Here is a 27,695-nt window from a genome sequence, read left to right on the forward strand (position 1 = left end):
GTACTGGTTTATACTGGGAGGGACTGGAAGGGACTGGTTTGGACTGGTTTGTACTGGTTGGGACTGGTTTGTACTGGGAGGGACTGGGAGGGGAGCTGGGGTTACTGGTTTATACTGGTTTATACTGGTTTGGACTGGTTTGTACTGGTTTGTACTGGGAGGGGTGAAAAGGGGTTTGGGGATACTGGTTTGGACTGGTTTGTACTGGTTTGTACTGGGAGGGACTGGTTTGTACTGGTTTGTACTGGTTTGTACTGGTTTGTACTGGTTGGGACTGGTTTGTACTGGGAGGAACTGGGAGGGGAGCTGGGGTTACTGGTTTGGACTGGTTTTTGCTGGTTTGGACTGGTTTGTACTGGGAGGGGGGAAAAGGGAGTTTGGGGCTACTGGTTTGTACTGGTTTGTACTGGGAGGGTAACTGGTTTGTACTGGTTTATACTGGGAGGGACTGAGGGGAACTGGTTTGTACTGGGAGGGACTGGGAGGGACTGGTTTGGACTGGTTTATACTGGGAGGAACTGGTTTGTACTAGGAGGGGGTGAAAAGGGGAGCTGGGGTTACTGGTTTATACTGGTTTATACTGGTTTGGCGTTACTGGTTTGTACTGGTTTAGACTCGTTTGTACGGGTTCATACTGGTTTATACTGGTTTGGTGTTTGGCGTTACTGGTTTCTACTGGTTTGGTGTTACTGGTTTCTACTGGTTTGGCGTTTGGTGTTACTGGTTTATACTGGATCATACTGGTTTACACTGGTTTACACTGGTTTATACTGGTTCATACTGGTTTACACTGGTTTATACTGGTTTATTCTGGTTTATACTGGTTCATACTTTTTTAAACTGGTTTAAACTGGTTTATACTGGTTTATACTGGTTGGTTTATACCGGTTCATACTGGTTTACACGGGTTCATACTGGTTTATACTGGTTTTTGCCGTTACTGGTTTCTACTGGGATGAACTGGGAGGCCCCGGCGGTGGGGGAGGGGCGGCTCTGGGGACATTTTGGGGACTTTGGAATGGGGGAGGGGCGGGGCTGGGGGTGGGGGAGGGGCCGAATTTGGCTCCTTTGGGGGTGGGGGAGGGGCTCGGAGGGATGGGGGGGGAGGGGCAAATCCGGGTCCTTTTAGGGGTGGGGGAGGGGCAAATCCGGGTCCTTTTGGGGGTGGGGCTCTGAGGGGTGGGGGAGGGGCCAATTTTGGCTCCTTTTCGGGGGGGGAGGGGCAAATCCGGGGTCCTTTCAGGGGTGGGGGAGGGGCAATTTTGGGGGTGGGGGAGGGGCGGGTTTGGGGTTCTTTTTGGGGGTGGGGGAAGGGAAATTTTGGGGGTGGGGGAGGGGCAAATCCGGGTCCTTTTTTGGGGGGGAGGGGCAATTTTGGGGGTGGGGGAGGGGCGATTTCTAAGTTGGGGGAGGAGCCAAATTTGGGTCCTTTTTGGGGTGGGGGAGGGGCAAATCCGGGTCCTTTTAGGGGTGGGGGAGGGGCAAAATCCAATTTTGTCTCTTTCTAGGGGTGGGGGGAGGGGCGGTTTTGGCTCCTGTTTAATTTGGGATTTTTTGGGTGATTTTTTGGGTGATTTTTGGGTGATTTTTTTGGAATTTTTTGGGTGAATTTTTTGGTGATTTTTTTGTTGTTGTTGTTGTTGATTTTTGGGGGATTTTTTGGGTGATTTTTGGGGATTTTTCGGTGATTTTTTTGGGTAATTTTTTGGGGATTTTTTGGGTGATTTTTTTGGGTGATTTTTTGATTTTTGGGTGATTTTTTTCGGGGATTTTTGGGTGATTTTTGGGGTGATTTTTTGGGGATTTTTTGTGGAGTTTTTGAGGATTTTTTGGGGATTTTTTTGACTGGGTTTTTGACTGATTTTTGGGTGATTTGGGGGGTTTTTTTGGTGATTTTTCGGTGATTTTTTGGGGTGATTTTTTGGGATTTTTCAGTGATTTTTTCGGGGATTTTTGGGTGATTTTTTGGGGATGTTTTTGGGGAGTTTTTGTGGAATTTTTGAGGATTTTTTGGGGATTTTTTTGACTGGGTTTTTGACTGATTTTTGGGTCATTTTTGGGGTTTTTTTGGTGATTTTTCGGTGATTTTTTGGGGTGATTTTTTGGGGATTTTTGTGGAGTTTTTGAGGATTTCTTGGGGATTTTTTGACTGGGTTTTTGACTGATTTTTGGGTGATTTTTGGCGTTTTTTTGGTGATTTTTCGGTGATTTTTCGGGTGATTTTTGGGGATTTTGGGGGGATTTTTGGGGATTTTTTTGGAATTTTTGGTTGGTTTTTTGGGGGGGATTTTTGGGGGATTTTATGGGGGAGTTTTTGGGTGATTTTTTGGGTGATTTTTTGGGGATTTTTGGGGATTTTTTGTGTGATTTTTTTTTGATTTTTGGGTTTTTCTTTTTGGGGATTTTTTTTGTATTTTTGGATGATTTTTTGGGGGGATTTTTTGGGGATTTTTTGGGATTTTTTGGGGATATTTGGTGATTTTTTGGGGTGATTTTTGGGTGATTTTTTGGTGATTTTTGGGGATTTTTTGGGATTTTTTGTGTGATTTTTGGGGATTTTGGGGGAATTTTTGGGGTGATTTTTTGGGTGATTTTTTTGGGGATTTTTTGGGTGATTTTTTTTTTTGATTTTTTGGGTGATTTTTTTTGGGGGGGATTTTTTTGGGATTTTTTTTAATTTTGGGTGATTTTTTTGGGATTTTTTTTATTTTTGGGTGATTTTTTTGGGATTTTTTGGGGTGATTTTTGTGGGATTTTTTGGGTGATTTTTGGGCGGTTTTTTTTTTGGGTGATTTTTTTTTTTAATTTTTTGGGGATTTTTTGGGGGCTTTTGAGGAATTTTTGGGGGGAATTTTGGGGGGATTTTGGGGAGGAGTTTTTGAATTTTTTCGCGGATTTTTGGGGGAATTTTTGGGATTTTTTCGCTGATTTTGGTTGATTTTTTGGGGATTTTTGGGTGATTTTTTGTGGGGTTTTTTTTGGGAGGTGTGGGGGAGGGGCAGCCCCTCCCCCCCTGTTCCCCTCCCCCCCCTCAGCCGCCCCTCCCCCCCAGGTGTCGCAGGTGCTGCTCGGGAGCCTCCAGGTGGCCCTCGGGGGGTCCCTCCTGGCCGCGCTCCGGGAACCGCTGGGGGCGCAGCTGGGAACGGCCCTGGGGAGCGGCCCCGCGGTGAGACTGGGATGAACTGGGACAAACTGGGATGAACTGGGAGGGACTGGGAGGGACTGGGAGGGACTGGGAGGGACTGGGAGGGACTGGGAGGGACTGGGACAAACTGGGAGGGACTGGGACAGACTGGGACAAACTGGGATGAACTGGGAGGGACTGGGACAAACTGGGATGGACTGGGAGGGACTGGGAGGGACTGGGAGGGACTGGGGCAAACTGGGACAAACTGGGAGGGACTGGGATGGACTGGGAGGGACTGGGAGGGACTGGGAGGGACTGGGACAGACTGGGAGGGACTGGGATGGATTGGGAGGGACTGGGAGGGACTGGGACAAACTGGGAGGGACTGGGATGGACTGGGAGGGACTGGGATGGACTGGGACAAACTGGGATGGACTGGGAGGGACTGGGACAAACTGGGATGAACTGGGACAAACTGGGAGGGACTGGGACAAACTGGGAGGGACTGGGAGGGACTGGGACAAACTGGGATGTACTGGGACAAACTGGGACAAAGTGGGAGGGACTGGGACAGACTGGGAGGGGTAAAAAGGGGATTTGGGGTTACTGGTCCATACTGGTCCATACTGGTCCATACTGGTTTATACTGGTCCATACTGGTCCCACAGCTGATGGCGGCGGGGGCGGCGCTGGTGGCCATGGCCAAGGGACCCTCGGCCGGACGGGTGAGACTGGGGACACCTGGGGACACCTGGGGACACCTGGGGACATTTGGGACACACCTGGGGACACCTGGGACACACCTGGGACACACCTGGGACACACCTGGGGACACCTGGGACACACCTGGGACACACCTGGGACACACCTGGGGACACCTGGGGACATTTGGGGACACCTGGGGACACCTGGGACACACCTGGGGACACACCTGGGGACACCTGAGACACCTGGGGACACCTGGGGACACCTGGGGGACATTTGGGGACACCTGGGACACACCTGGGACACACCTGGGGATATTTGGGGACACCTGGGACACACCTGGGACACACCTGGGGACACCTGGGGATATTTGGGACACACCTGGGACACACCTGGGGACACCTGGGGACATTTGGGGACACCTGGGGACACCTGGGGACACCTGGGGACACACCTGGGGACATTTGGGGACATTTGGGGACACCTGGGGACACCTGGGACACACCTGGGACACACCTGGGACACACCTGGGGACAGCTGGGGACACCTGGGGACATTTTGGGACATTCTGGGGACATTTGGGGACATTTTTGGGTAATTTATTGGTCACTATGGGGTAATTTGCAGTTTTTGGTCACTCAATGGTCACTCATTGGTCACTCATTGGTCACTCATTGGTCACTCAGTGGTCACTCAATGGTCACTCAGTGGTCACTCAGTGGTCACTCAATGGTCACTCAATGGTCACTCATTGGTCACTCAGTGGTCACTCAGTGGTCACTCATTGGTCACTCAGGGTCACTCAGTGGTCACTCAGTGGTCACTCAATGGTCACTCAGTGGTCACTCAATGGTCACTCATTGGTCACTCAGGGGTCACTCAATGGTCACTCAATGGTCACTCTGTGGTCACTCAGTGGTCACTCATTGATCACTCATGGTCACTCATGGTCACTCATTGGTCACTCAGTGGTCACTCAATGGTCCCTCAGTGGTCACTCAGGGGTCACTCAATGGTCACTCACTGGTCACTCAGTGGTCACTCAGTGGTCACTCAGGGGTCACTCAATGGTCACTCACTGGTCACTCAGTGGTCACTCAGTGGTCACTCACTGGTCACTCAGTGGTCACTCAGTGGTCACTCAGTGGTCACTCATTGATCACTCAGTGGTCACTCATTGGTCACTCAATGGTCACTCTGTGGTCACTCATTGGTCACTCAGTGGTCACTCAGTGGTCACTCATTGGTCACTCTGTGGTCACTCATTGGTCACTCAATGGTCACTCAGTGGTCACTCAGTGGTCACTCAGGGGTCACTCAGTGGTCGCTCAGTGGTCATCCAATGGTCACTCAGGGGGCACTCAGTGGTCACTCATTGGTCACTCAGTGGTCACTCTGTGGTCACTCAGTGGTCAGGCCATGCTGACATTTTGGGTCTGTTTTGGGTCTGTTTTGGGTCAGATTTTGGGCATTTTTTGGTCTTTTTGGGTGGGTTGCTATTGGTCACTCATTGGTCACTCAGTGGTCACTCAGTGGTCACTCACTGGTCACTCAGGGGTCACTCTGTGGTCACTCAGTGGTCAGGCCATGCTGACATTTTGGGTCTGTTTTGGGTCACTTTTGGGTCAGATTTTGGGCATTTTGGGGGTTTTTTTGGGGTGGGTTGCTGCCGGTCACTCACTGGTCACTCAGTGGTCACTCAGTGGTCATTCAGGGGTCACTCTGGCTCAGGCCATGCTGACATTTTGGGTCACTTTTGGGTCAGATTTTGGACATTTTTTGGTTTTTTTGGGTGGGTTGCTGCTGGTCACTCACTGGTCACTCACTGGTCACTCACTGGTCACTCAGTGGTCACTCATTGGTCACTCAATGGTCACTCAGGGGTCACTCAATGGTCAGGCCATGCTGACATTGTGGGTCACTTTTGGGTCAGTTTTGGGTCAGATTTTGGGTTTTTTTGGGGTTTTTTGGGGTGGGTTGCTATTGGTCACTCACTGGTCACTCACTGGTCACTCTCTGGTCACTCTGGCCGCAGGCTCGGGCCGCGCTGGCGCTGGACATCGTGGCGGCCATCGTGTCCTTCCTGGCCCTGGGCGTGCAGGGGCTGCTCCTCCCCCACAGCTGCCCCTGGTGCTACAACCTGGGCCCGGCCGCGCAGGTGAGCGCCAGCGGTCACTCGTGGTCACTACTGGTCACTCATGGGCAGTGATGGTCACTACTGGGCACTACTGGTCACTCATGGTCACTCATGGGCAGTGATGGGCAGTGCTGGGCAGTGATGGTCACTCATGGGCAGTGATGGTCACTACTGGGCAGTGATGGTCACTCATGGTCACTCATGGTCACTCATGGGCAGTCATGGGCAGTGCTGGGCAGTGCTGGTCACTCATGGGCACTCATGGGCAGTGATGGTCACTCATGGGCAGTCATGGTCACTCATGGTCGCTCATGGTCAGTGATGGTCACTCATGGGCAGTGATGGTCACTCATGGTCACTCATGGTCACTCATGGTCACTCATGGGCACTCATGGTCACTACTGGGCAGTGATGGTCACTCATGGGCACTCATGGGCACTCATGGGCAGTGATGGTCACTCATGGGCAGTGATGGTCACTCATGGTCACTCATGGGCAGTGCTGGGCAGTGATGGTCACTCATGGGCAGTGATGGTTACTCATGGGCAGTCATGGTCACTCATGGGCAGTGATGGGCAGTGATGGTCACTCATGGTCACTACTGGTCACTCATGGGCAGTCATGGGCAGTGATGGGCAGTGCTGGGCAGTGATGGTCACTCATGGGCACTCATGGGCAGTGATGGTCAGTGATGGTCACTCATGGGCAGTGATGGTCACTCATGGGCACTCATGGGCACTCATGGGCAATGATGGTCAGTGATGGTCACTCATGGTCACTCATGGGCAGTGATGGTCAGTGCTGGGCAGTGATGGTCACTCATGGGCAGTGATGGTCACTCATGGTCAGTGCTGGTCAGTGCTGGGCAGTGATGGTCACTCATGGTCACTCATGGTCAGTGCTGGTCACTCATGGTCAGTGCTGGTCACTCATGGTCAGTGCTGGTCAGTGCTGGGCAGTGCTGGTCACTCATGGTCAGTGCTGGGCAGTGATGGTCACTCATGGTCAGTGGTGGTCACTACTGGTCACTCTAGGGCAGTTTGGGTCACTACTGGTCACTACTGGTCAGTGCTGGTCACTGCTGGGCACTACTGGTCACTCTGGGGCAGTTTGGGTCACTGCTGGTCAGTGCTGGTCACTACTGGTCACTACTGGGCAGTGCTGGGCAGTGCTGGGCGCTCATGGTCAGTGCTGGGCACTACTGGTCACTCATGGTCAGTGCTGGTCAGTGCTGGGCAGTGCTGGGCAGTGCTGGTCACTACTGGTCAGTGCTGGTCAGTGATGGTCACTACTGGTCACTCATGGTTAGTGCTGGTCAGTGCTGGTCAGTGCTGGTCACTCATGGTCAGTGCTGGTCAGTGCTGGGCACTGCTGGTCAGTTATTGGTCACTCTGGGTCACTCCGGGGCAGTTTGGGTCATTTATTGGTCACTCATAGGTCAGTTATTGGTCATTTACTGGTCACTCATGGGTCAGTTTATGGTCAGTTATTGGTCATTCATGGGTCAGTTTTGGGTCAGTTATTGGTCACTCATGGGTCAGTTTATGGTCAGTTATTGGTCACCCATGGGTCAGTTTATGGTCAGTTATTGGTCAGTTTTGGTTCAGTTTATGGTCAGTTATTGGTCATTCATGGGTCAGTTTTGGGTCAGTTATTGGTCACTCATGGGTCAGTTTATGGTCAGTTATTGGTCACTCATGGGTCAGTTATTGGTCACTCATGGATCAGTTTATGGTCAGTTATTGGTCACTCATGGGTCAGTTTATGGTCAGTTATTGGTCACTCATAGGTCAGTTATTGGTCACTCATGGGTCAGTTATTGGTCACTCATGGGTCAGTTATTGGTCATTTACTGGTCACTCATGGGTCAGTTTATGGTCACTTCCGGGTCAGTTTTGGGTCATTTTCTGGTCAGTTTTGAATCACTTTTGGGTCAATTTCGGTTGAACTTGGGGTCAATTTTGGATCGATTTTGGATAATTTCTGTATAAATTTCGTGTCAGTTTTTAAGAAACTTTTGATCAATCTGGAATTTATTTCGGGTCACTTTTTAATCAACTTTTTTGGTCAGTTCGGGATTAATTTTGGGCCAGTTCTGGATCAAATTTTGGGTCATATCTGGGCCATTTTAGGTTTGGATTTAGGTCCGACATGGGGTCGCATTTTGGTCAGTTTTGGGGTCAGTTTCGGTGTCAATTTTCTGTCGTTTTGAGCCGATTTCCCCTCATTTTCCCCCATTTTCCCACCCACCAGGGGGTGCTGCTGGGCACGCACGTGCTGCTGCTGACGTCATCGGCAGCGGGGGCGGTGCTGGCTGTGATTGGCTGCGTGGCGGCCACCAGGGGGCGCCCCAAGGCAACGCCAATGGTGAGTGACAGGAGGGGGCGTGGCCAGGGGGTGATTAATGAGGGGGTGTGGTTTATGAGTGTCCTGCTGCCTTATATGGGCGCTGGGGCGGGTTTGTGGGCGTGGCACACACTGACCACGCCCCCTGTCCCGCCCCCAGCCCGTGGTGATCTACCAGACAGCGATGCCTGCCCCAGGGGCGGGGCCAGCCGAGGCCACGCCCCCTGCTCCGCAATAAAGACCAATCACAGCTGAGAATGCATCTGGCTCCGCCTCCTTCATCTGATTGGCTGGGGCGGGGGGGGGTGAGGTCATTGGTGACACTGGGGCCAGCCCAGAGCTCAACTGGGAGCACTGGGAGCCAACTGGGAGCCAACTGGGAGCCAACTGGGAACACTGGGAGCAACTGGGAGCCAACTGGGAGCAACTGGGAGCAACTGGGAGCAACTGGGAGCAACTGGGAGCACTGGGAGCCTTCTCCCCTCAGGTTCCCCCTTTTTTGCTTCACTTTTCCCACCCTTTTCGTCCTCAAATTTCCCACCCTTTCCCCCTCCATTTTCTCCTCACGTTTCCCATCATTTCCCCTCATATTTCCGGCCTTTTTCCCCCTCACAGTTTCCACTTTTTTCCCCTCATAATTTCTGCCATTTTCCCCTCACATTTCCCTCCATTTCCCCTTCATGTTTCCCTCCATTTTCCCCTCACGTTTCCCATCATTTCCCCCTCATATTTCCGGCCTTTTTTCCCCTCACAGTTCCTGCTATTTCCCCCTCACATTTCCCAATTTTTTCCCCTCAAAGTTTCTGCCATTTTTCCCTCATGTTTTCCACCCTTTTCCCCTCACAGTTCCCTCCATTTCCCCTTCATGTTTGCCGCCATTTTCCCCTCATGTTTGCCGCCATTTTCCCCTCACATTTCCTGCCTTTTTTCCCCTCACAGTTCTCACTTTTTCTCCCTCGTAGTTTCGGCCATTTTCCCCTCATGTTTTCCACCCTTTACCCCTCACGTTTCCCTCCATTTCCCGCCATTTTCCCCTCACAGTTCCCTCCATTTTCCCCCTCACAGTTCCCACTTTTTTCCCCTCATAATTTCTGCCATTTTCCCCTCACACTTCCCTCCATTTCCCCTTCATGTTTGCCGCCATTTTCCCCTCACATTTCCTCCCTTTTTTCCCCTCACAGTTCTCACTTTTTCTCCCTCGTAGTTTCTGCCATTTTCCCCTCACGTTTCCCTCACGTTTCTCTCCATTTTCCCCTCACAGTTCCCACTTTTTCCCCCTGTAGTTTCTGCCATTTTCCCCTCATGTTTCCTCTCCTTTTCCCCTCACGTTTCCCGCCATTTTCCCCTCACATTTCCTGCCTTTTTTCCCCTCACATTTCTCACTTTTTCTCCCTCAGTTCTCACTTTTCTCCCCTCAAAATTTCTGCCATTTCCCCCTCACGTTTCCCTCATGTTTCTCTCCATTTTCCCCTCACAGTTCCCGCCATTTTCCCCCTCACATTTCCCTATTTTTTGCCCTCGTAATTTCTGCCATTTTCCCCTCATGTTTCCTCTCCTTTTCCCCCTCACGTTTCCCCCCATTTTCCCCTCACGTTTCCCGCCATTTTCCCCTCACATTTTCCCCTCACATTTCCTGCCCTTTTCCCCTCATATTTCCTGCCTTTTTTCCCCTCACAGTTCCTGCTATTTCCCCCTCACATTTCTCACTTTTTCTCCCTCATAGTTTCTGCCATTTTCCCCTCATGTTTCCCTCATGTTTCTCTCCATTGTCCCCTCACAGTTCCTGCTATTTCCCCCTCACATTTCCCAATTTTTTCCCCTCAAAGTTTCGGCCATTTTCCCCTCATGTTTTCCACCCTTTACCCCTCACATTTCCTGCCATTTCCCCCTCCTGTTTTCCTCCATTTTCCCCCCAATTTTCCCTCAAATTTCCCTCCATTTCTCCCTCACAGTTCCCACTTTTTTCCCTCTCAATGTTTCTGCCATTTCCCCCACATTTTCCACTTTTCCCCCTGACATTTCCAACCCTTTTCCCCTCATATTTCCCGCCTTTTTCCCCTCATGTTTCCCTCCATTTTCCCCTCATTTTCCTGCCCTTTCCCCCTCACATTTTCCACTTTCCCCCCTCACATTTCCTGCCCTTTTCCTCTCACATTTCCCACCATTTTCTCCTCATGTTTATTGCCCTTTCTCCCTCACATTTCCCGCCTTTTCCCCCTCAATTTCCCCTCACGTTTCCCTCCATTTTTCCCTCATGGTTCCCACCATTTTCTCCCTCACAGTTCCCACTTTTGTCCCTCACAAAATTTCTGCCATTTCCCCCACATTTTCCACTTTTCCCCCTGACATTTCCCACCTTTTTGCCTCACGTTTCCCACCATTTTCTCCTCATGTTTCTCGCCCTTTCCCTCTCACATTTCCCGCCTTTTTCCCCTCCATTTTCCCTCACATTTCCCTCCATTTTCCCTCACATTTCTCCCCTTTTCCCCCTCACATTTCCTGCCCTTTTCCCTCACATTTTCCACCATTTTCTCCTCACGTTTCTCGCCCTTTTCCTCTCACGTTTCCTGCCTTTCCCCCCTCACATTTCCCTCAATTTTCCCCCTCACATTTCCCACTTTTTTCCCCTCTCAAAGTTTCTGCTATTTCCCCCCACATTTCTCGCCCTTCTCCCCTCACATTTTTTACTTTTTCCCCTCGTTTCCCACCCTTTTCCCTTCATATTTCCCACCTCGTTTTCTAATTTTCCCACTCTTTTTTCCCCTCACATTTCCCTCCATTTTCCCCCTCACATTTCTCTCCATTTTCCCCCTCACATTTCCCTCCATTTTCCCCCTCACACTTCCCTCCATTTTCCCCCTCACAATTCCCACCTTTTTCCCTCACGTTTCCCTCCATTTTCCTTCACTTTTCCCTCCATTTTCCCCTCACAGTTCCTGCCTTTCCCCCTCCAAATTTCTGCCTTTTCCCCCCTCACATTTTCCTCATTTTTCCCTTTTCCCCCTTCATGTTTTTCTCACTTTGGCCTCCATTTTCCCCTCACATTTCCCACCTTTTTTTCCTCATTTTTCCTGCGCTTTCCCCCTCATTTTCCTGCCCTTTTCCCCTTATATTTTCCACTTCTTCTCCTCATGTTTCCCTCCATTTCCCCCTCACATTTCCCTCCATTTCCCCCCTCACAATTCCCACTTTTTTCCCTCACTTTTCCCACCTTTTTCCCTCACATTTCCCTCCATTTTCCCTCACATTTCCCTCCATTTTCCCTCACTTTTCCCTCCATTTTCCCCCTCACAATTCCCACCTTTTTCCCTCACATTTCCCGCCCTTTTTCCCTCACATTTCCCGCCCTTTTTCCCCTCACATTTCCCTCCATTTCCCCTCACATTTTCAGCCATTTTCCCCTCATATTTCTGGCCTTTTTCTCCTCATTTTCCCCCCCATTTTGCCCTCACGTTTCCTGCCCTTTTCCCCTCACATTCCCACCATTCTCCCTTCACATTTTCAGACATTTCCCCTTCACAGTTCCCACCTTTTTTCCCCTCAAAATTCCTGCCCTTTTCCCCTCACATTTTCCTAATTTTCCCCTTCTTCCCCCCTTTCCTGTCCTTTTCCCCCCTCATGTTTTCCTCAATTTGGCCTCCATTTTCACCCTCACATTTCCCACATTTTTCCTCATTTTTCTGCCCTTTCCCTCTCATTTTTCTCCCATTTTCCCTCTCACATTTCCCTCATTTTCCCACCCATTTTTGCCATCATTTCCCCTCACATTTTCCTCACTTTTTCCTCCATTTTCCCCTCAGGTTTTTCTTAATTTTTTTCTTCATTTTCCCACCTTTTTACCTTTTCCCCCTCGTTTTCCTCATCAAAAAGGACAGGAAGGAGAAAAAATGATCCAAAAGTGGGGAAAATCAGGAGGGAGAGGGGAAAAATTGGCAGAAAGGGGGAAAATCCAGGAAAAATGAGGAAAGATGGGCAGAAAAGGGGGAAAATGGAGAAAATGATGCAGAAATGGGAAAAATCAGGGGAAAAGGGGCAAAATTGGGAAAAATTGGAGAAAATTTGGAGAAATTGGGAGGAAATTGCGGGGAGGGATGAGAAAAAACAGGGAAAAAATGGGAAAAAATGGGGTGGAAATGGGCAAAAAATGGAGAAATGAGGAAAGATGAGCAGAAAGGAGGGAAATTGGACAAAAATAAGGGGAAAATGAGGCAAAATTAGGCAGAAAGAGGAAATATAAGGAAAAGGTGAGTAAAAAATGGGCAGAGAAAGGGAAAATTTGGGATAAATGAGGCAAATAATTGTGGAGAGGGGGAAATGTAGGGGGAAATTAACCCAAAATGGGAATATTGGGGCAAAAAGGGGAAAAATGGGGAAAACCAGGGGGAAATGAGGAGGAAATGGGCAGGAAGGAGAAAAATCCAAGAAAAATGAGGCAAAATTGGACAAAATATTGGCAAAAAAGGGACAAAATCCAGGGAAAAAGAGGCAAAAATTACTAGAAAGGAGCAAAAGTTGGGAAAAATTAGGCAAAAATTGGTAAAATCGGGGAGGGAGGGGAAAAAATGGCAGGGAGGAGGAAACCCCAGGGAATTATATCCAAAATGGGGAAAATCAGCAAAAAATGAAGTAAAAATGGGGAAATAAGAGTCAAAATCAAGGGAAGATTAGGCAAAACAGGAAAAATCTGGGAAAAGGGGGCAAAAATGGGACAAATCGGGGGGGAAAGGGGCAAAAAGGGGTGGAAAGGGTAAAAATCCAGGGAAAATGAGGTAAAAATGGGCAGGAAGGAGAAAAAACAGGGAAAATATCCAAAAATGGGGAAAACCAGGGGAAAATGAGGCAAAACTGGGGAAAATGAGGTAAAAACTTGGGAAAATCAGGGGAAAATGAGGTTAAAATGGGGGAAATCAGGGGCAAATGATAAAAAATGGGGGAAATCAGGGGAAATGATAAAAAATGGGGGAAATCAGGGGAAAATGATAAAAAATGGGGAAAATCAGGGGAAAATGATCCAGGAATGGTGAAATTCGTGAGAAAATGTGGTAAAAATGGGGAAAATCAGGGGCAAATGATAAAAAATGGGAAAAAATCAGAGGAAATTATTAAAAAATGGGGGAAATCAGGGGAAAATGAGGTTTAAATGGGGAAAATCAGGGGGGAAATGAGGTTAAATGGGGAAAATCAGGGGAAATGATAAAAAATGGGGGAAATCAAGGGAAAATTATTTAAAAAATGGGAAAATCAAGGGAAAATGATCCAGAAATAGGGAAAATCAGGGGAAAATGATCCAGGAATGGTGAAATTCGGGAGAAAATGTGGTAAAAATGGGGAAAATCAGGGGAAATGATAAAAAATGGGGGAAATCAGGGGAAAATGCGGCAAAAATGGGGAAAATCACGGGGGAAATGAGGAAAAATGAGGAAAAATCGGGAGAAAAGGGGGGGGGGGGGACAGGAAAAGCGGGGCTGGGCGGGCTCCGGACCGGGCTAAACTGGGCTAAACTGGGCTTAACTGGGCCGAAGTGGGGCAGAGCGGGGCGGGAGCGGCTGAGTCAGAGCGTCCCGGGATTAACGAGATCCGGGGAAACTGAGGCAGGAGCGGCCGCCGCCCCTCCCCCAGGGCAGGCGCGGCCACAAAAGCGCGGGGACAGCGCGGGGGGGGGGGGACAGAGGCGACAGCGGGGACAGAATGGGAGAGAGGTGAGGAAATGGGGCGGAAATGTGGGGGAAATGGGGGGGGAATGGGGGAAATGTGGGGGGAAATGTGGGGGAAATGGGGGGGAAATGGGGGAAATATGGGGGGAAATATGGGGGGAATGTGGGGGAAATGGGGGGGAAATGTGGGGGACATGTGGGGGAAATGGGGGAAATGTGGGGGGAAATGGGGGGGACATGTGGGGGAAATATGGGGGAAATATGGGGGAAATATGTGGGGGAAATCGGGGGGAAATATGGGGGAAAGGTGGGGGGAAGTATGGGGGAAATGTGGGGGAAATATGGGGGAAATATGCGGAAAATGTGGGGGAAATATGGGGGGAAATGTGGGGGAAATGTGGGGGAAATATTGGGGGGAAATGTGGGGGAAATATGGGGGGAAATATGGGGGAAATATGAGGGGAAATATGGGGGAAACATGGGGGGAATGTGGGGGGAAATGGGGGGAAATATGGGGGAAATGTGGGGGGAATATGGGGGAAATATGGGGGAAATATGGGGGGAATGTGGGGGGAAATGGGGGGAAATATGGGGGAAATGTGGGGGAAATATGGGGGAATATGGCGGAAATGGGGGGAATATGGGGGAAATGTGGGGGAAATCGGGGGGAAATCGGGGGGAATATGAGAGGAAATACGGGGGAAATATGGGGGGAATTGGGGGAAAATGGGGGGAAATGTGGGGGGAAATATGGGGGAGAAATTGGGGGAATATGGAGGAAATATGGGGGAAATATGGGGGATATATGGGGGAAATATGGGGGAAGTATGGGGGGAAATATGAGGGGAATGTGGGGGTAAATATGGGGGGAATATGGGGAAAATGGGGGGGAATATGGGGGGAAATGTGGGGGAAATATGGGGGGAATATGGGGGGAAACATGGGGGGAAATGTGGGGGAAATATGGGGGAAATGTGGGGGGAATGGGGGGGGAAATGTGGGGGAAAGGTGGGGGAAATATGGGGGGAAATGTGGGGGGAAATGTGGGGGAATATGGGCGGAAATATGGGGGAAATGTGGGGGAAATGGGGGGAAGTATGGGGGAAATATGGGGGGAATATGGGGGAAAATGTGGGGGAAATGGGGGGGAAATATGGGGGATATATTGGGGGAATGTGGGGGGAAATATGGGGGAAATATGGGGAAAAATGGGGGAAATATGGGGGGAAATGTGGGGGAAATATGGGGGGAATATGGGGGGAAACATGGGGGAAATGTGGGGGAAAATGGGGGGAAATATGGGGGGATATGGGGAAAATGTGGGGGCAAATGGGGGGAAATATGGGGGAAATGTGGGGGAAATATTGGGGGGAAAATGTGGGGGAAATATGGGGGGAAATGTGGGGGAAAAGTGGGGGAAATATGGGGGGAAATGTGTGGGAGAAATATGGGGAAAATGTGGGGGAAATATGGGGGAAATGTGGGGAAAAAAGGGGGAAATATGGGGGGAATATGGGGGGAAATGGGGGCGGGAATGGGGGAAATGTGGGGGGAATGTGGGGGAAATATGGGCGGAAATATGGGGGAAATGGGTGGGAAATGTGGGGGGAATATGGGGGAAATGGGGGGGAAATGGGGCAAATATGGGGGAAATGTGGGGGAATGGAAATGGGGGAAATGGGAAATATGGGGGGAAATGTGGGGGAAAAGTGGGGGGAAATGTGGGGGGAATGTGGGGGGGAAATATGGGGGAAAATGGGGGAAATATGGGGGGAAATGGGGGGGAAATATGGGGGAAAATGGGGGAAATATGGTGGGAATATGGGGGAAATATGGGGGGAAATGTGGGGGGAAATGTGGGGAAATATGAGAGGAAATATGGGGGAATATGGGGGAAATAGGGGGAAAAAATGGGGGAAATATGGGGGAAATGTGGGGGGAAATGGGGGCGGGAATGGGGGAAATGTGGGGGGAAATGGGTGAAAATATGGGGGGAAATGTGGGGGGAAATATGGGGGAAATGCGGGGGAAATATGGGGGGAAATGCGGGGGAAATATGGGGGGAAACATGGGGGGAAATGTGGGGGAAATATGGGGGAAATGTGGGGGAAATATGGGGGGAAATGTGGGGGAAATATGGGGGGAATGTGGGAAATATGGGGGAATATGGGGGGAAATATGAGGGAAAATGTGGGGGAAATATGGGGGAAATGGGGGGGAATGGGGGGAATGTGGGGGAAATATGGGGGAAATGTGGGGGGAATGTGGGGGAAATATGGGGGGAAATGTGGGGGAAATATGGGGGAAATATGGGGGGAATATGGGGAAATATGGGGGGAAATGTGGGGGAAAATGTGGGGGGAAATATGGAGGGAAATGGGGGGGAAATATGGGGAATGGAAATGGGAGAAATATGGGAAAGATATGGAGGAAATTGATATGGGGGAAATGGAAATAGGGGAAGATGGGGGAAATGGGGGGAAATGGGAAAAGAGAAAATTGGGAAAATGGGAAATATGGGGGGGAATGGGAAATGGGGAATGGGGAAAAGTGGGGGAAATATTGGGGGAAATGGGAAAGGGGGGGAAATGGAAACGAGGTGAAATATGGGGGAAATGGGGAAAGGGGAAATAGGGAAATGGGGAAAGGGGAAAAGTGGGGGAAATATTGGGGGAAAATGGGATGGGAGATGGGGGGGATGGGGAAAATAGGGTAAGTGGGAAAATGGGAAATGAGGGGGAAATGGAAATGAGGTGGAATATGGGGGAAATGGGGAAATGGGAAATGGGGAATTGGAAAATATGAAATGGGGAAAATTGGGAAAATGGGGGGGAAATGGGAAATGGGAATGGGGGAAATGGGGCAAATGGGGGAAATTGAGGGAAATGGGGAAAATGGGAAAAATGAGGAAAATGGGGAAAAATTGTGAAGTGGGGGAAATGGGGAAAAGAGGGGAATGGGGAAAATGGGCAAAATTAAGGAAAAGGTGGGGAAATTGGTGGAAAATGAGGGAATGGGGAATTGGGAAAAGGGGAAAAATGGGGGAAATTGAAATGGGGAAAAATGGGGGGAAATGGGGAAATGGAAATGGGGGAAATGAGGAAAAATGGGGGAAAAGGGGGGAAAATGGGGAAAAATGGGGAAAATGGGGAAAAATGGGGAAATGGGGGAAATGGAAATGGGGGAAATGGGGAAAATGGGGGAAATGGGGGAAATGGGGGAAATGGGGGAAATGGGGGAAATGGAAATGGGGAAAGAGGAATGGGGAAAATGGGGGAAATGCTGAAAATGGGGGAAAATGGAAATGGGGAAAATGGAAAAAAATGGGGGGGGAAATGGGGGGAATGGGAAATGGGGGAAAAGGGAGAAAATGGAAATGGGGAAATGGGGAAAATGGGGAAATGGGGGAAATGGGGGAAATGGAGAAACCCAGGGAGTAACGGGGAAGAAATTGGGGGAAATTGGGGGGAAATGGGAACAGATGGAGGGGGAAGGGAGGGAGGGGGGAGGGGCCAGGCCGTGGGGGAGGGGCAGCCGGGTCACCTGTGTCACCTCCTGTGTCCCCTCCCGGGTCCCCTCCCGGGTCCCCTCAGGGCCGTGGAGCCGCTGCTGCTGCTGCTGGTGCTGCTGCTCTCAGGTACCTGGGGACACCTGGGGATACAGCTGGGGACAGCTGGGGATACCTGGGGACACACCTGGGGACAGCTGGGACATCCCTGGGGACACCTGCTGACAGCTGGGGACACATCTGGGGACACCCGTGGGGGACACACCTGGGGACAGCTGGGGACACACCTGGAGATACCTGGGGACACATATAGGGAACACATCTGGGGACACCTGGGGACATCCCTGGGGACACCTGGGGACACAGCTGGGGATACCTTGGAATGCCTGGGACACCTGGGGACACCCCTGGGGACAGCTGGGGACAGCTGGGGACACACCTAGGGACACACCTGGGGACACACCTTGGGACAGCTGGGGACAGCTGGGGATAGCTGGGGACAGCTGGGACACACCTGGGGACACACCTGGGGACACACCTGGGGACACACCTGGGGACAGCTGGGGACAGCTGGGACACACCTGGGGATACCTGGGGACACACCTGGGGACCTCTCTGGTGGCCCAGGGGACACTCCCGGTGGCATTGTCCCCACACCTGGTGGCCCAGGGGACAATCCAGGTGTCCCCATGGAGGTGCCACACCCGGTGGCCCAAGGCAGGTGACACAGGTGTCCCCATGAAGGTGCCACAACAGGTGGCCCAGGTGACACTCCTGGTGGCACTGTCCCCATGGAGGTGCCACACCTGTCCCCATGAAGTGACACGCTTGTCCCCATGTCCTCATGGAGGTGCCACACCTGGTGACCCAAGTGCCATTCCTGGTGGCATTTGGTGACCCAGATGCCACACCTGGTGGCACTGTCCCCATGGAGGTGCCACTCCTGCTGTCCCCATGTCCCTGTGAAGGTGCCACACCTGCTGTCCTTGTGAGGTGACACACGTGTCCCCACGGAGGTGCCACACCTGCTGGCCCAGGTGACACTCCTGGTGGCGTTGTCCCCATGGAGGTGACACGCTTGTCCCCAAGTCCCTATGAAGGTGCCACACCTGGTGGCCCAGGGGATAATCCGGGGGTGGCGCTGTCCCCATGGAGGTGCCACCCTGCTGTCCCCATGGAGGTGACACGCTTGTCCCCATGTCCCCATGGAGGTGCCACACCTGATGCCAGCGTCCCCATGGAGGTGCCACACCTGGTGGCCCAAGGCAGGTGACACAGGTGTCCCCATGTCCCCACGGAGGTGCCGCACCTGGTGGCCCAGGGGACAATCCAGGTGGCACTTGGTGACCCAGGTGCCACACCTGGTGGCACTGTCCCCATGGAGGTGCCACCCTGCTGTCCCCATGGAGGTGACACACTTGTCCCCATGTCCCCACGGAGGTGCCGCACCTGGTGGCCCAAGGCAGGTGACACAGGTGTCCCCATGTCCCCACGGAGGTGCCGCACCTGGTGGCCTAGGGGACAACTCTTGGTGGCCTTGTGAAGGTGCCACGCCTGGCGGTGACTCAGGTGACACTCCTGGTGGCACTTGGTGGCCCAGGTGACAATTCTGGTGGCCCAGGGAGGTGCCGCATGTGTTCTCCTCACGAGGCGCCACACCTGGTGGCACTTGGTGGCCCAGGTGACACTCTGGGTGGCATTGTCCCCATGGAGGTGCCACACCTGGTGACCCAGGTGCCATTCCTGGTGGCACTTGGTGGCCCAGGTGACACTCCTGGTGACATTGTCCCTGTGACAGTGCCACACCTGCTGTCCCCATGAGGGGACACTCCTGGTGGCATTGTCCCCGTGGAGGTGACACACGTGTCCCCATGTCCCTGTGAAGGTGCCACACCTGTTGTCCCCATGGAGGTGCCACACGTGGTGGCCCAGGTGCCACACCTGGTGGCACTGTCCCCATGGAGGTGACACACCTGTCCCCGTGAAGTGACACACCTGGTGGCCCAGGGGACACTCTGGGTGGCACCTCCATGGGGACATTTTGGTGACCCAGGTGTCACCCCGGTGGCACTGTCCCCATGGAGGTGACACACCCGGTGGCCCAGGGGACAATCCAGGTGGCCCAGGTGACACTCATGGTGGCACTGTCCCCATGGAGGTGACACACTTGTCCCCGTGGAGGTGCCACACCTGGCGACCCAGGTGCCACACCTGGTGGCACTGTCCCCATGGAGGTGCCACTCCTGCTGTCCCCATGTCCCCATGAAGGTGCCACACCTGGTGGCCCAAGGCAGGTGACACAGGTGTCCCCATGTCCCCATGGAGGTGCCACACCTGGTGGCCCAGCGGATAATCCGGGGGTGGCACTGTCCCCATGGAGGTGCCACTTCTGCTGTCCCCATAAAGTGACACGCTTGTCCCCATGTCCCCATAAAGGTGCCACACCTGATGCCAGTGTCCCCATGGAGGTGCCACACCTGGTGGCCCAAGGCAGGTGACACAGGTGTCCCCATGTCCCCATGAAGGTGCCACACCTGGTGACCCAAGTGCCATTCCTGGTGGCATTTGGTGGCCCGGGTGACACTCCTGGTGGCACTGTCCCCATGGAGGTGCCACACCTGCTGTCCCCATGTCCCTGTGAAGGTGCCACACCTGCTGTCCTTGTGAGGTGACGCACGTGTCCCCACGGAGGTGCCACACCTGCTGGCCCAGCAGATAATCCGGGGGTGGCACTGTCCCCGTGAAGTGACACACCTGGCGACCCAGGTGCCACACCTGGTGGCACTGTCCCCATGGAGGTGCCACTTCTGCTGTCCCCATAAAGTGACACGCTTGTCCCCAGTGTCTTCATAAAGGTGCCACACCTGATGCCAGCGTCCCCATGGAGGTGCCACACCTGGTGGCCCAGGGGACATTCCAGGTGGCATTTGGTGACCCAGGCGCCACACCTGGTGGCACTGTCCCCATGGAGGTGCCATCCCGCTGTCCCCATGGAGGTGACACACTTGTCCCCATGTCCCCATGGAGGCCCCACATCTGGTGACCCAGGTGACCCAGGCCCCACACCTGGTGGCATTTGGTGACCCAGGCGCCACACCTGGTGGCACTGTCCCCATGGAGGTGCCACCCCGCTGTCCCCATGGAGGTGCCACACCTGTCCCCAATGTCCCCATAAAGGTGCCACACCTGGTGACCCAGGCCCCACACCTGGTGGCACTTGGTGACCCAGGCCCCACACCTGGTGGCACTTGGTGACCCAGGCCCCACACCTGGTGGCACTTGGTGACCCAGGCGCCACACCTGGTGGCCCAGGTGACACTCCTGGTGGCACTGTCCCCATGGAGGTGCCACCCTGTTGTCCCCGTGAAGTGACACACTTGTCCCCAATGTCCCCATAAAGGCCCCACACCTGGTGGCACTTGGTGACCCAGGCCCCACCCCTGGTGGCCCAGGTGACCCAGGCCCCACCCCTGGTGGCACTGTCCCCATGGAGGTGCCACCCTGCTGTCCCCATGGAGGTGCCACACCTGTCCCCAATGTCCCCATAAAGGCCCCACATTTGGTGACCCAGGCCCCACCCCTGCCGCCCCCACCCCACAAAGCCCCACCCACCCCCGTGTGTCCCTTTGTCCCCGCAGGTGCCACCGTGTGCCAGCCTCCGCCGTGTCCCCAGGGCCAGCGCGCCGAGGGCGATGGTGGCGCCTGCGTGCCGGTGTCACCCGAGGGGGACGAGGACCGGATCATCGGGGGGTACCCGTGCCTGCCCCTGTCCCAGCCCTGGCAGGCGCTGGTCTACGGCCCCCTGCAGTGCGGGGGCGTCCTGGTGCGGCCCCTCTGGGTGCTGACGGCGGCGCACTGCGTCCGCAGGTGACATGGGGACAGTGACAGGGGACACAGCCTGGGGACATGGGGACATGGGGACAATGACAGGGACAGGTGCGGCCCCTCTGGGTGCTGACGGCGGCGCACTGCGTCCGCAGGTGACAGGGACAGGGACATGGGGACATCCCTGGGGACATGGGGACAATGACAGGGATAGGGACAGGTGCGGCCCCTCTGGGTGCTGACGGCGGCGCACTGCGTCCGCAGGTGACATGGGGACATGGGGACAGGGGGACATCCCTGGGGACATGGGGACACAGCCTGGGGACAGCTCACAGGGACAGGTGCGGCCCCTCTGGGTGCTGACGGCGGCGCACTGCGTCCGCAGGTGACAGGGACAGGGACAGGGGACAATGACACACCTTGGGGACAGGGGACAGGGGACAGCTCATAGGGACAGGGGACACCACTCTGGGTGCTGACGGTGGCGCACTGCGTCCGGAGGTGACAGGGACAGGGACATGGGGACACAGCCTGGGGACAGGGCCCTCAATGTCCCCGACCCACTCAGGATTCCCAATGTTCCCAACATCCCCCGTGTCCCCAATATCCCCAATGTCCATAATGCCCTCAACTCTCCCAGTGCCCCCAACCCCTGCAATGTCCCCAAGGTCCCCAACCCTCCCAAGGTCCCCAATGTCCCCAACCCCTCCCATGTCCTCAACATTTCCAACATCCCCAAACCTCCCAATGTCCCCAACATCCCCAGCCCCCTCCATGTCCCCAAAAAGTCCCCAGGGTCCCCAACCCTCCCAAGGTCCCCAACCCCCTCAATGTCCCCAACCCCTCATTGTCCCCAATATCCCCAATGTCCATAATGCCCTCAACTCTCCCAGTGCCCCCAACCCCTGCAATGTCCCCAGTGTCCCCAAACCTCCCAATGTCCCCAGTGTCCCCAACCCCTCCCATGTTCTCAACATCTCCAACATCCCCAAAGCCCCCAAGGTCCCCAACATCCCCAGCCCCCTCCATGTCCCCAAAGCCCCCAACGTCCCCAACCCCATCATTGTCCCCAATGTCCCCGCTCTCCCCAACGCCGTCATTGTCCCCACTGTCTCCAACCCCGCCATTGTCCCCGCTGTCCCCAACGCCCTCATTGTCCCCGCTGTGCCCCACGCCCTCACTGTCCCCAATGTCCCCCACGCCCTCACTGTCCCCAATGTCCCCCATGCCCTCACTGTCCGCTGTCCCCGCAGGGGTCTCCGTGTCCGGCTGGGCGAGGATGACCTCCGGCGGCGCGAGGGGACGGAGCAGGAGCGCCGGGTGACGCTGGCCCTGCCCCACCCCAACTTCGACCCCGTCACCCTGGACTCGGACCTGGCCCTGCTGCGCCTGGACCGGCCGGCGGCCATCGGCCGGAGCGTGCGGCCGCTGGCGCTGCCCCGGGAGTGCGGCCGGCCCGGCGAGGCCTGCCTGCTGTCCGGCTGGGGCACCATCACCACGCCACAGGGTAAAAAACTGGGGGGAAATTGGGGGAATTTGGGGGAAATTTGGGGGAATTTGGGTGAAATTTGGGTGAAATTTGGGGTGAGCGTGCGGCCACTGGCGCTGCCCTGAGAGTCCTGCCTGCTGTCCGGCTGGGGCACCGTCACCACGCCCCAGGGTAAAAAACTGGGGGGAAATTTGGGTGAAATTTGAGTGAAATTTGGGGAAAATTGAAGGGGAAATTTGGGGGAAATTGAAGGAGAAATTTGGGGAAAATTTGGGTGAAATTTGGGGAAAATTCATGGGGAAATTGGGCTGAAATTTGGGTGAAATTGAAGGGGATATTGGGATGAAATAGGGGATGAAATTTGGGTGAAATTGAGGTGAAATTTGGGGAAAATTGAAGGGGAAATTGGGGTGAAATTTGGGGAAAATTGGCGTGAAAATAGAGTGAAATTTGGGTGAAATTGGGGTGAAATTCGAGTGAAATTTGGGGAAAATTCACGGGGAAATTGGGGTGAAATTTGGGTGAAATATGGGTGATATTGGGGTGAAATTGGAGTGAAATTTGGGGAGAATTGAAGTAGAAATTGGGGTGAAATTTGGGTGAAGTTGGGGTGAAAATTGGGAAAAAAAATAAGGGGGAAATTGCGGGAATTTGGGATGGAAAGTTGGGTAAAATGGAGGTGAAAACTGGGGAAAACTGAAGGGGAAATTGGGGTGAAATTTGAGTGAAATTTGGGGAAAATTTGGGTGAAATTGAAGGGGAAATTGGGGTGAAATCGGGGTGAAATTTGAGTGAAATTTGGAGAAAATTGAAGGGGAAATTGGGGTGAAATTTGGGGAAAATTTTCAGGAAATTTTGGGAAAATTGAAGGGGAAATTGGGGTGAAATTTGGAGAAAATTCGGGTGAAATTTGAGTGAAATTTGGGGAAAATTGAAGGGGAAATTGGGATGAAATTTGAGGAAAATTGAAGGGGAAATTTGGGTGAAATTTGGAGAAAATTTGGGGAAAATTGAAGGGGAAATTGGGGGGAAATTGAAGGGGAAATTGGGGTGAAATTTGAGTGAAATTTGGGGGAAATTGAAGGGGAAATTGGGGTGAAATTTGGGGAAAATTCATGGGGAAATTGGGGTGAAATTGGGGTGGAATTTGGGTGAAATTTGGGGTAAAATTTGAGTGAAATTTGGGGAAAATTGGGGTGAAATTGGGGTGAAATTTGGAGAAAATTTGGGGAACATTGAAGGGGAAATTGGGGTGAAATTTGGAGAAAATTTGGGGTGGAATTTGAGTGAAATTTGGGGAAAATTCACGGGGAAATTGGGGTGAAATTTGAGTGAAATTTGGGGAAAATTGAAGGGGAAATTGGGGTGAATTTGGGGTAAAATTGGGGTGAATTTGGGGCTCCCCAGGCCAGCCTCAGCCACAGCATCCGTTACCCCTGAGTAATCCCTGAGTAACCCCTGAGTAACCCCTGGAGCCCTCCAGGACCATCCTGGGGGTGTCCCCACCCCACTGACCCCTGAGTAACCCCTGAGTAACCCATGAGTAACCTATGAGTAACCTATGAGTAAAACATGAGTAGCCCCTGGGGCCCTCCAGGACCATCCTGGGGGTGTCCCCACCCCGCTGACCCCCGATTAACCCCCGAGTAACCCCTGAGTAACCCATGAGTAACCTATGAGTAAAACATGAGTAGCCCCTGGGGCCCTCCAGGACCATCCTGGGGGTGTCCCCACCCCTCTGACCCCCGAGTAACCCCTGAGTAACCCCTGAGTAACCCGCGAGTACCCGGCAGTGACGCTCCCGGACCGGCTGATGTGCGCCTACGTGCAGCTGCTGTCGGACGCCGCCTGTCGCCGGGCGTACCCGCGGCGCATCACGCCCAGCATGCTCTGCGCCGGCGTCAGCAACCGCCGCGTCGACTCCTGCCAGGTCAGCGCCCCAAACCCGGCCTGAACGCGCCCAAACCCGGCCTAAACGCGCCCCAAACCCGGCCTGAACGCGCCCCAAACCCGGCCCGAACTCGCCCCAAACCCGGCCTGAACGCGCCCCAAACCCGGCCTGAACGTGCCCCAAACCTGGCCTAAACGTGCTCCAAACCCGGCCTGAACACGCCCCAAACCCGGCCTAAACGCGCCCCAAACCCGGCCTGAACGCGTCCCAAACCCGGCCTAAACTCGCCCCAAACTCGCCCCAAACCCGGCCTGAACTCACCCCAGATCTGACCTAAACTCGCCCCAAACCCGGCCCAAAATCGCCCCAAACCCGGCCTGAACTCGCCCCAAACCCGGCCTAAACGCGCCCCAAACCCGGCCTGAACTCACCCCAAACCCGGCCTGAACGCGCCCCAAACCCGGCCTAAACGCGCCCCAAACCCGGCCTGAACTCGCCCCAAACCGGGCCCAAAATCGCCCCAAACCCGGCCTGAACTGGCCCCAAACCCGGCCTGAACTGGCCCCAAACCCAGCCTAAACGCGCCCCAAACCCGGCCTAAACGCGCCCCAAACCCGGCCTGAACTCACCCCAAACCCGGCCTGAACTCGCCCCAGATCTGACCTAAACTCGCCCCAAACCTGGCCTGAACTCGCCCCAAACGCGACCTGAACGCGCCCCAAACGCGACCTGAACTCGCCCCAAACCCGGCCTGAACTTGCCCCAAACTCACCCCAAACCCGGCCTAAACTCTCCCCAGATCTGACCTAAACTCACCCCAAACCTGGCCCAAAATCACCCCAAACCCGGCCTAAACTCGCCCCGAACTCGCCCCAAACCCGGCCTGAACTCGCCCCAGATCTGACCTAAACTCGCCCCAAACCCGGCCCAAACTCGGCCTAAACGCGCCCCAAACCCGGCCTGAACTGGCCCCAAATCTGACCTAAACTCGCCCCAAACCCGGCCCAAAATCACCCCAAACCCGGCCTGAACTCGCCCCAAACCCGGCCTGAACTCGCCCCAAACGCGCCCCAAACCCGGCCTGAACTCGCCCCCAAACCAGGCCTGAACTTGCCCCAAACCCGGCCTGAACTCGCCCCCAAACCAGGCCTAAACTCGCCCCAAACCCGGCCTGAACTCGCCCCAGATCTGACCTAAATCCTCCCTGAACGTGCCCAAAATCTGGGCAGATTCTGCCCCAAAATCGGCCCAAAGGCTGAACAAAACCTGCCCAGAATCTGCCCCAAACCTCAGGAAGTTATGACTGAATTACACCCAAAATCTGCCCAAAATCCACCGAAAATCTGCCCCAAATCTGATCAAAATCTGACAAAAATCTCCCCAAATTGGACCAAAATCTGACAAAAATCTGCCCCAAACAGGACCAAAATCTGCCCAAATCTTCCCTAAATCGGACCAAAATCTGCCAAAAAAACCTGACAAAAATCTGCCCCAAACCGGACCAAAATCTGCCCCAAATCTGACCAAAATCTGACAAAAATCTGTCCCCAAATCTGCCCAAAGTACGACCAAATTCCACCCAAAATCCACCTAAAATCTGCCCCAAACCGGACCAAAATCTGCCCCAAACCTGCCCAAAATCTGACAAAAATCTGCCCCAAATATGACCAAATTCCACCCAAAATCCACCTAAAATCTGCCCCAAAGCTGACCAAATCTGACCAAAATGCACCCCAAATCATCCAGAATCTGCCCAAAATCCACCCCAATTCTGCCCAAAATCTGACAAAAGTCCACCCAAAATCCACCCTGAATCTGCCCAAAATCTACTCCAAATCTGACCAAATTCTGCCCAAATTCCACCCAAAATCCACCTAAAATCTGCCCCAAATCTGCCTAAAATCTGAACAAAATACACCCTAAATCTGCCCCAAATCTGATCAAATTCTGCCCAAAATCTGCTGACCCCTGAGTGACCACAACCCCAAAAATCACCCCAAAATCTCCAAAAATTTAAAAAAAGACAAAAAACCTCCAAAAAATCTCCAAAAATCCCAAAATTCCCCCAAATGACCCTGAGTGACCCCTGAGTGACCACGACCCCCAGAAATCACAAAAAAAATCCCCAAAAATTAAAAAAAACCCCAAAAAATCTCAAAAAAATCCCCAAAATGCCCCTGAGTAACCCCAACCCCCCAAATCCCCAAAAATCCCCCAAAATCTCAAAAAAAATCCCAAAATGCCCCGAAATGTCCCTGAGTGACCCATGAGTGACGACCCCAAAAATCCCCCCAAAAAATTCAAAAAAACACCCAAAAAATCTCAAAAAAATCCCAAAAATGCCCCAAAATGACCCCGAGTGACCCCAACCCCCAAAATCCCCAAAAATTCCCAAAAAATCTCCAAAAAAAATCCCAAAAATGCCCCAAAATGTCCCTGAGTGACCCCCTGAGTGACAACCCCAAAAAAATCCCCAAAAATTCCAAAAAACCCCCAAAAAATCTCAAAAAAATCCCAAACCCCCCCCCCAAAAAATCCCCAAAAATTCCAAAAAAATCCCCAAAAATCCCCAAAAAATCCCCAAAATGCCCCAAATGACCCCGAGTGCCCCCGGGTGACCTCTGACCCCTGCGTGTGTCCCCAGGGTGACTCCGGGGGTCCCCTGTCCTGCAATGGGACCCTGCAGGGCGTGGTCTCCTGGGGGCTCCAGACCTTGCGCCCTGCCCGGCCACCCCGGGGTCTACACCAGGGTCTGCAGGTTCATCCCATGGATCCTGGACACCATGGACAGGAACTGACCTTGGGGACACCTTGGGGACACCTTGGGGACATGGGGACATCATGGAGATCATGGGGACATCATGGAGATCATGGGGACAGGCTGGGAACAGGCTCAGGACATGGGGATACGGGGATGGGTCACACCAGGGTCTGCAGGTTCATCCCATGGATCCTGGACACCATGGACAGGAACTGACCTTGGGGACATGGGGACACCCTGGGGACATGGGGA

The 27,695-nt window shown here is 53.3% G+C and overlaps 2 protein-coding genes across 2 annotated transcripts; both read left to right on the top strand.

Annotated features, from left to right (window-relative positions):
• The first annotated feature begins 3,055 nt into the window (after positions 1–3,055).
• LOC143696328 (uncharacterized) lies at positions 3,056–8,602 on the top strand. The gene is made up of 5 exons (XM_077192464.1): positions 3,056–3,166; positions 3,796–3,852; positions 5,868–5,990; positions 8,223–8,336; positions 8,476–8,602. The coding sequence occupies exons 2-5, from the start codon at positions 3,799–3,801 to the stop codon at positions 8,551–8,553; spliced, it is 369 nt and encodes a 122-aa protein (XP_077048579.1). The 5' UTR covers positions 3,056–3,166; positions 3,796–3,798; the 3' UTR covers positions 8,554–8,602.
• An 8,838-nt stretch (positions 8,603–17,440) lies between these two features.
• On the top strand, positions 17,441–27,544 carry LOC129134413 (kallikrein-14-like). Its single transcript, XM_077192495.1, is given in 6 exon segments — positions 17,441–17,606; positions 21,116–21,344; positions 22,556–22,809; positions 24,585–24,721; positions 27,327–27,395; positions 27,397–27,544. Coding segments are annotated over 6 exon segments (939 nt in total). The 3' UTR covers positions 27,481–27,544.
• Positions 27,545–27,695: the final 151 nt, after the last annotated feature.

The sequence above is a fragment of the Agelaius phoeniceus genome, chromosome 33 (assembly GCF_051311805.1).
Source record: "Agelaius phoeniceus isolate bAgePho1 chromosome 33, bAgePho1.hap1, whole genome shotgun sequence".
Classification (NCBI taxonomy): Eukaryota; Metazoa; Chordata; class Aves; order Passeriformes; family Icteridae; genus Agelaius; species Agelaius phoeniceus.

What these genes read in the sequence shown, in the direction of transcription:
- LOC143696328 (XM_077192464.1), top strand. Translation starts at nt 3,799, where the DNA reads ATGGCGGCGGGGGCGGCGCTGGTGGCCATGGCCAAGGGACCCTCGGCC. An exon ending in AGGGACCCTCGGCCGGACGG is followed by an intron (nt 3,853 to 5,867) that starts GTGAGACTGGGG and finishes CTCTGGCCGCAG; the next exon opens with GCTCGGGCCGCGCTGGCGCT. An exon ending in ACCTGGGCCCGGCCGCGCAG is followed by an intron (nt 5,991 to 8,222) that starts GTGAGCGCCAGC and finishes CCCACCCACCAG; the next exon opens with GGGGTGCTGCTGGGCACGCA.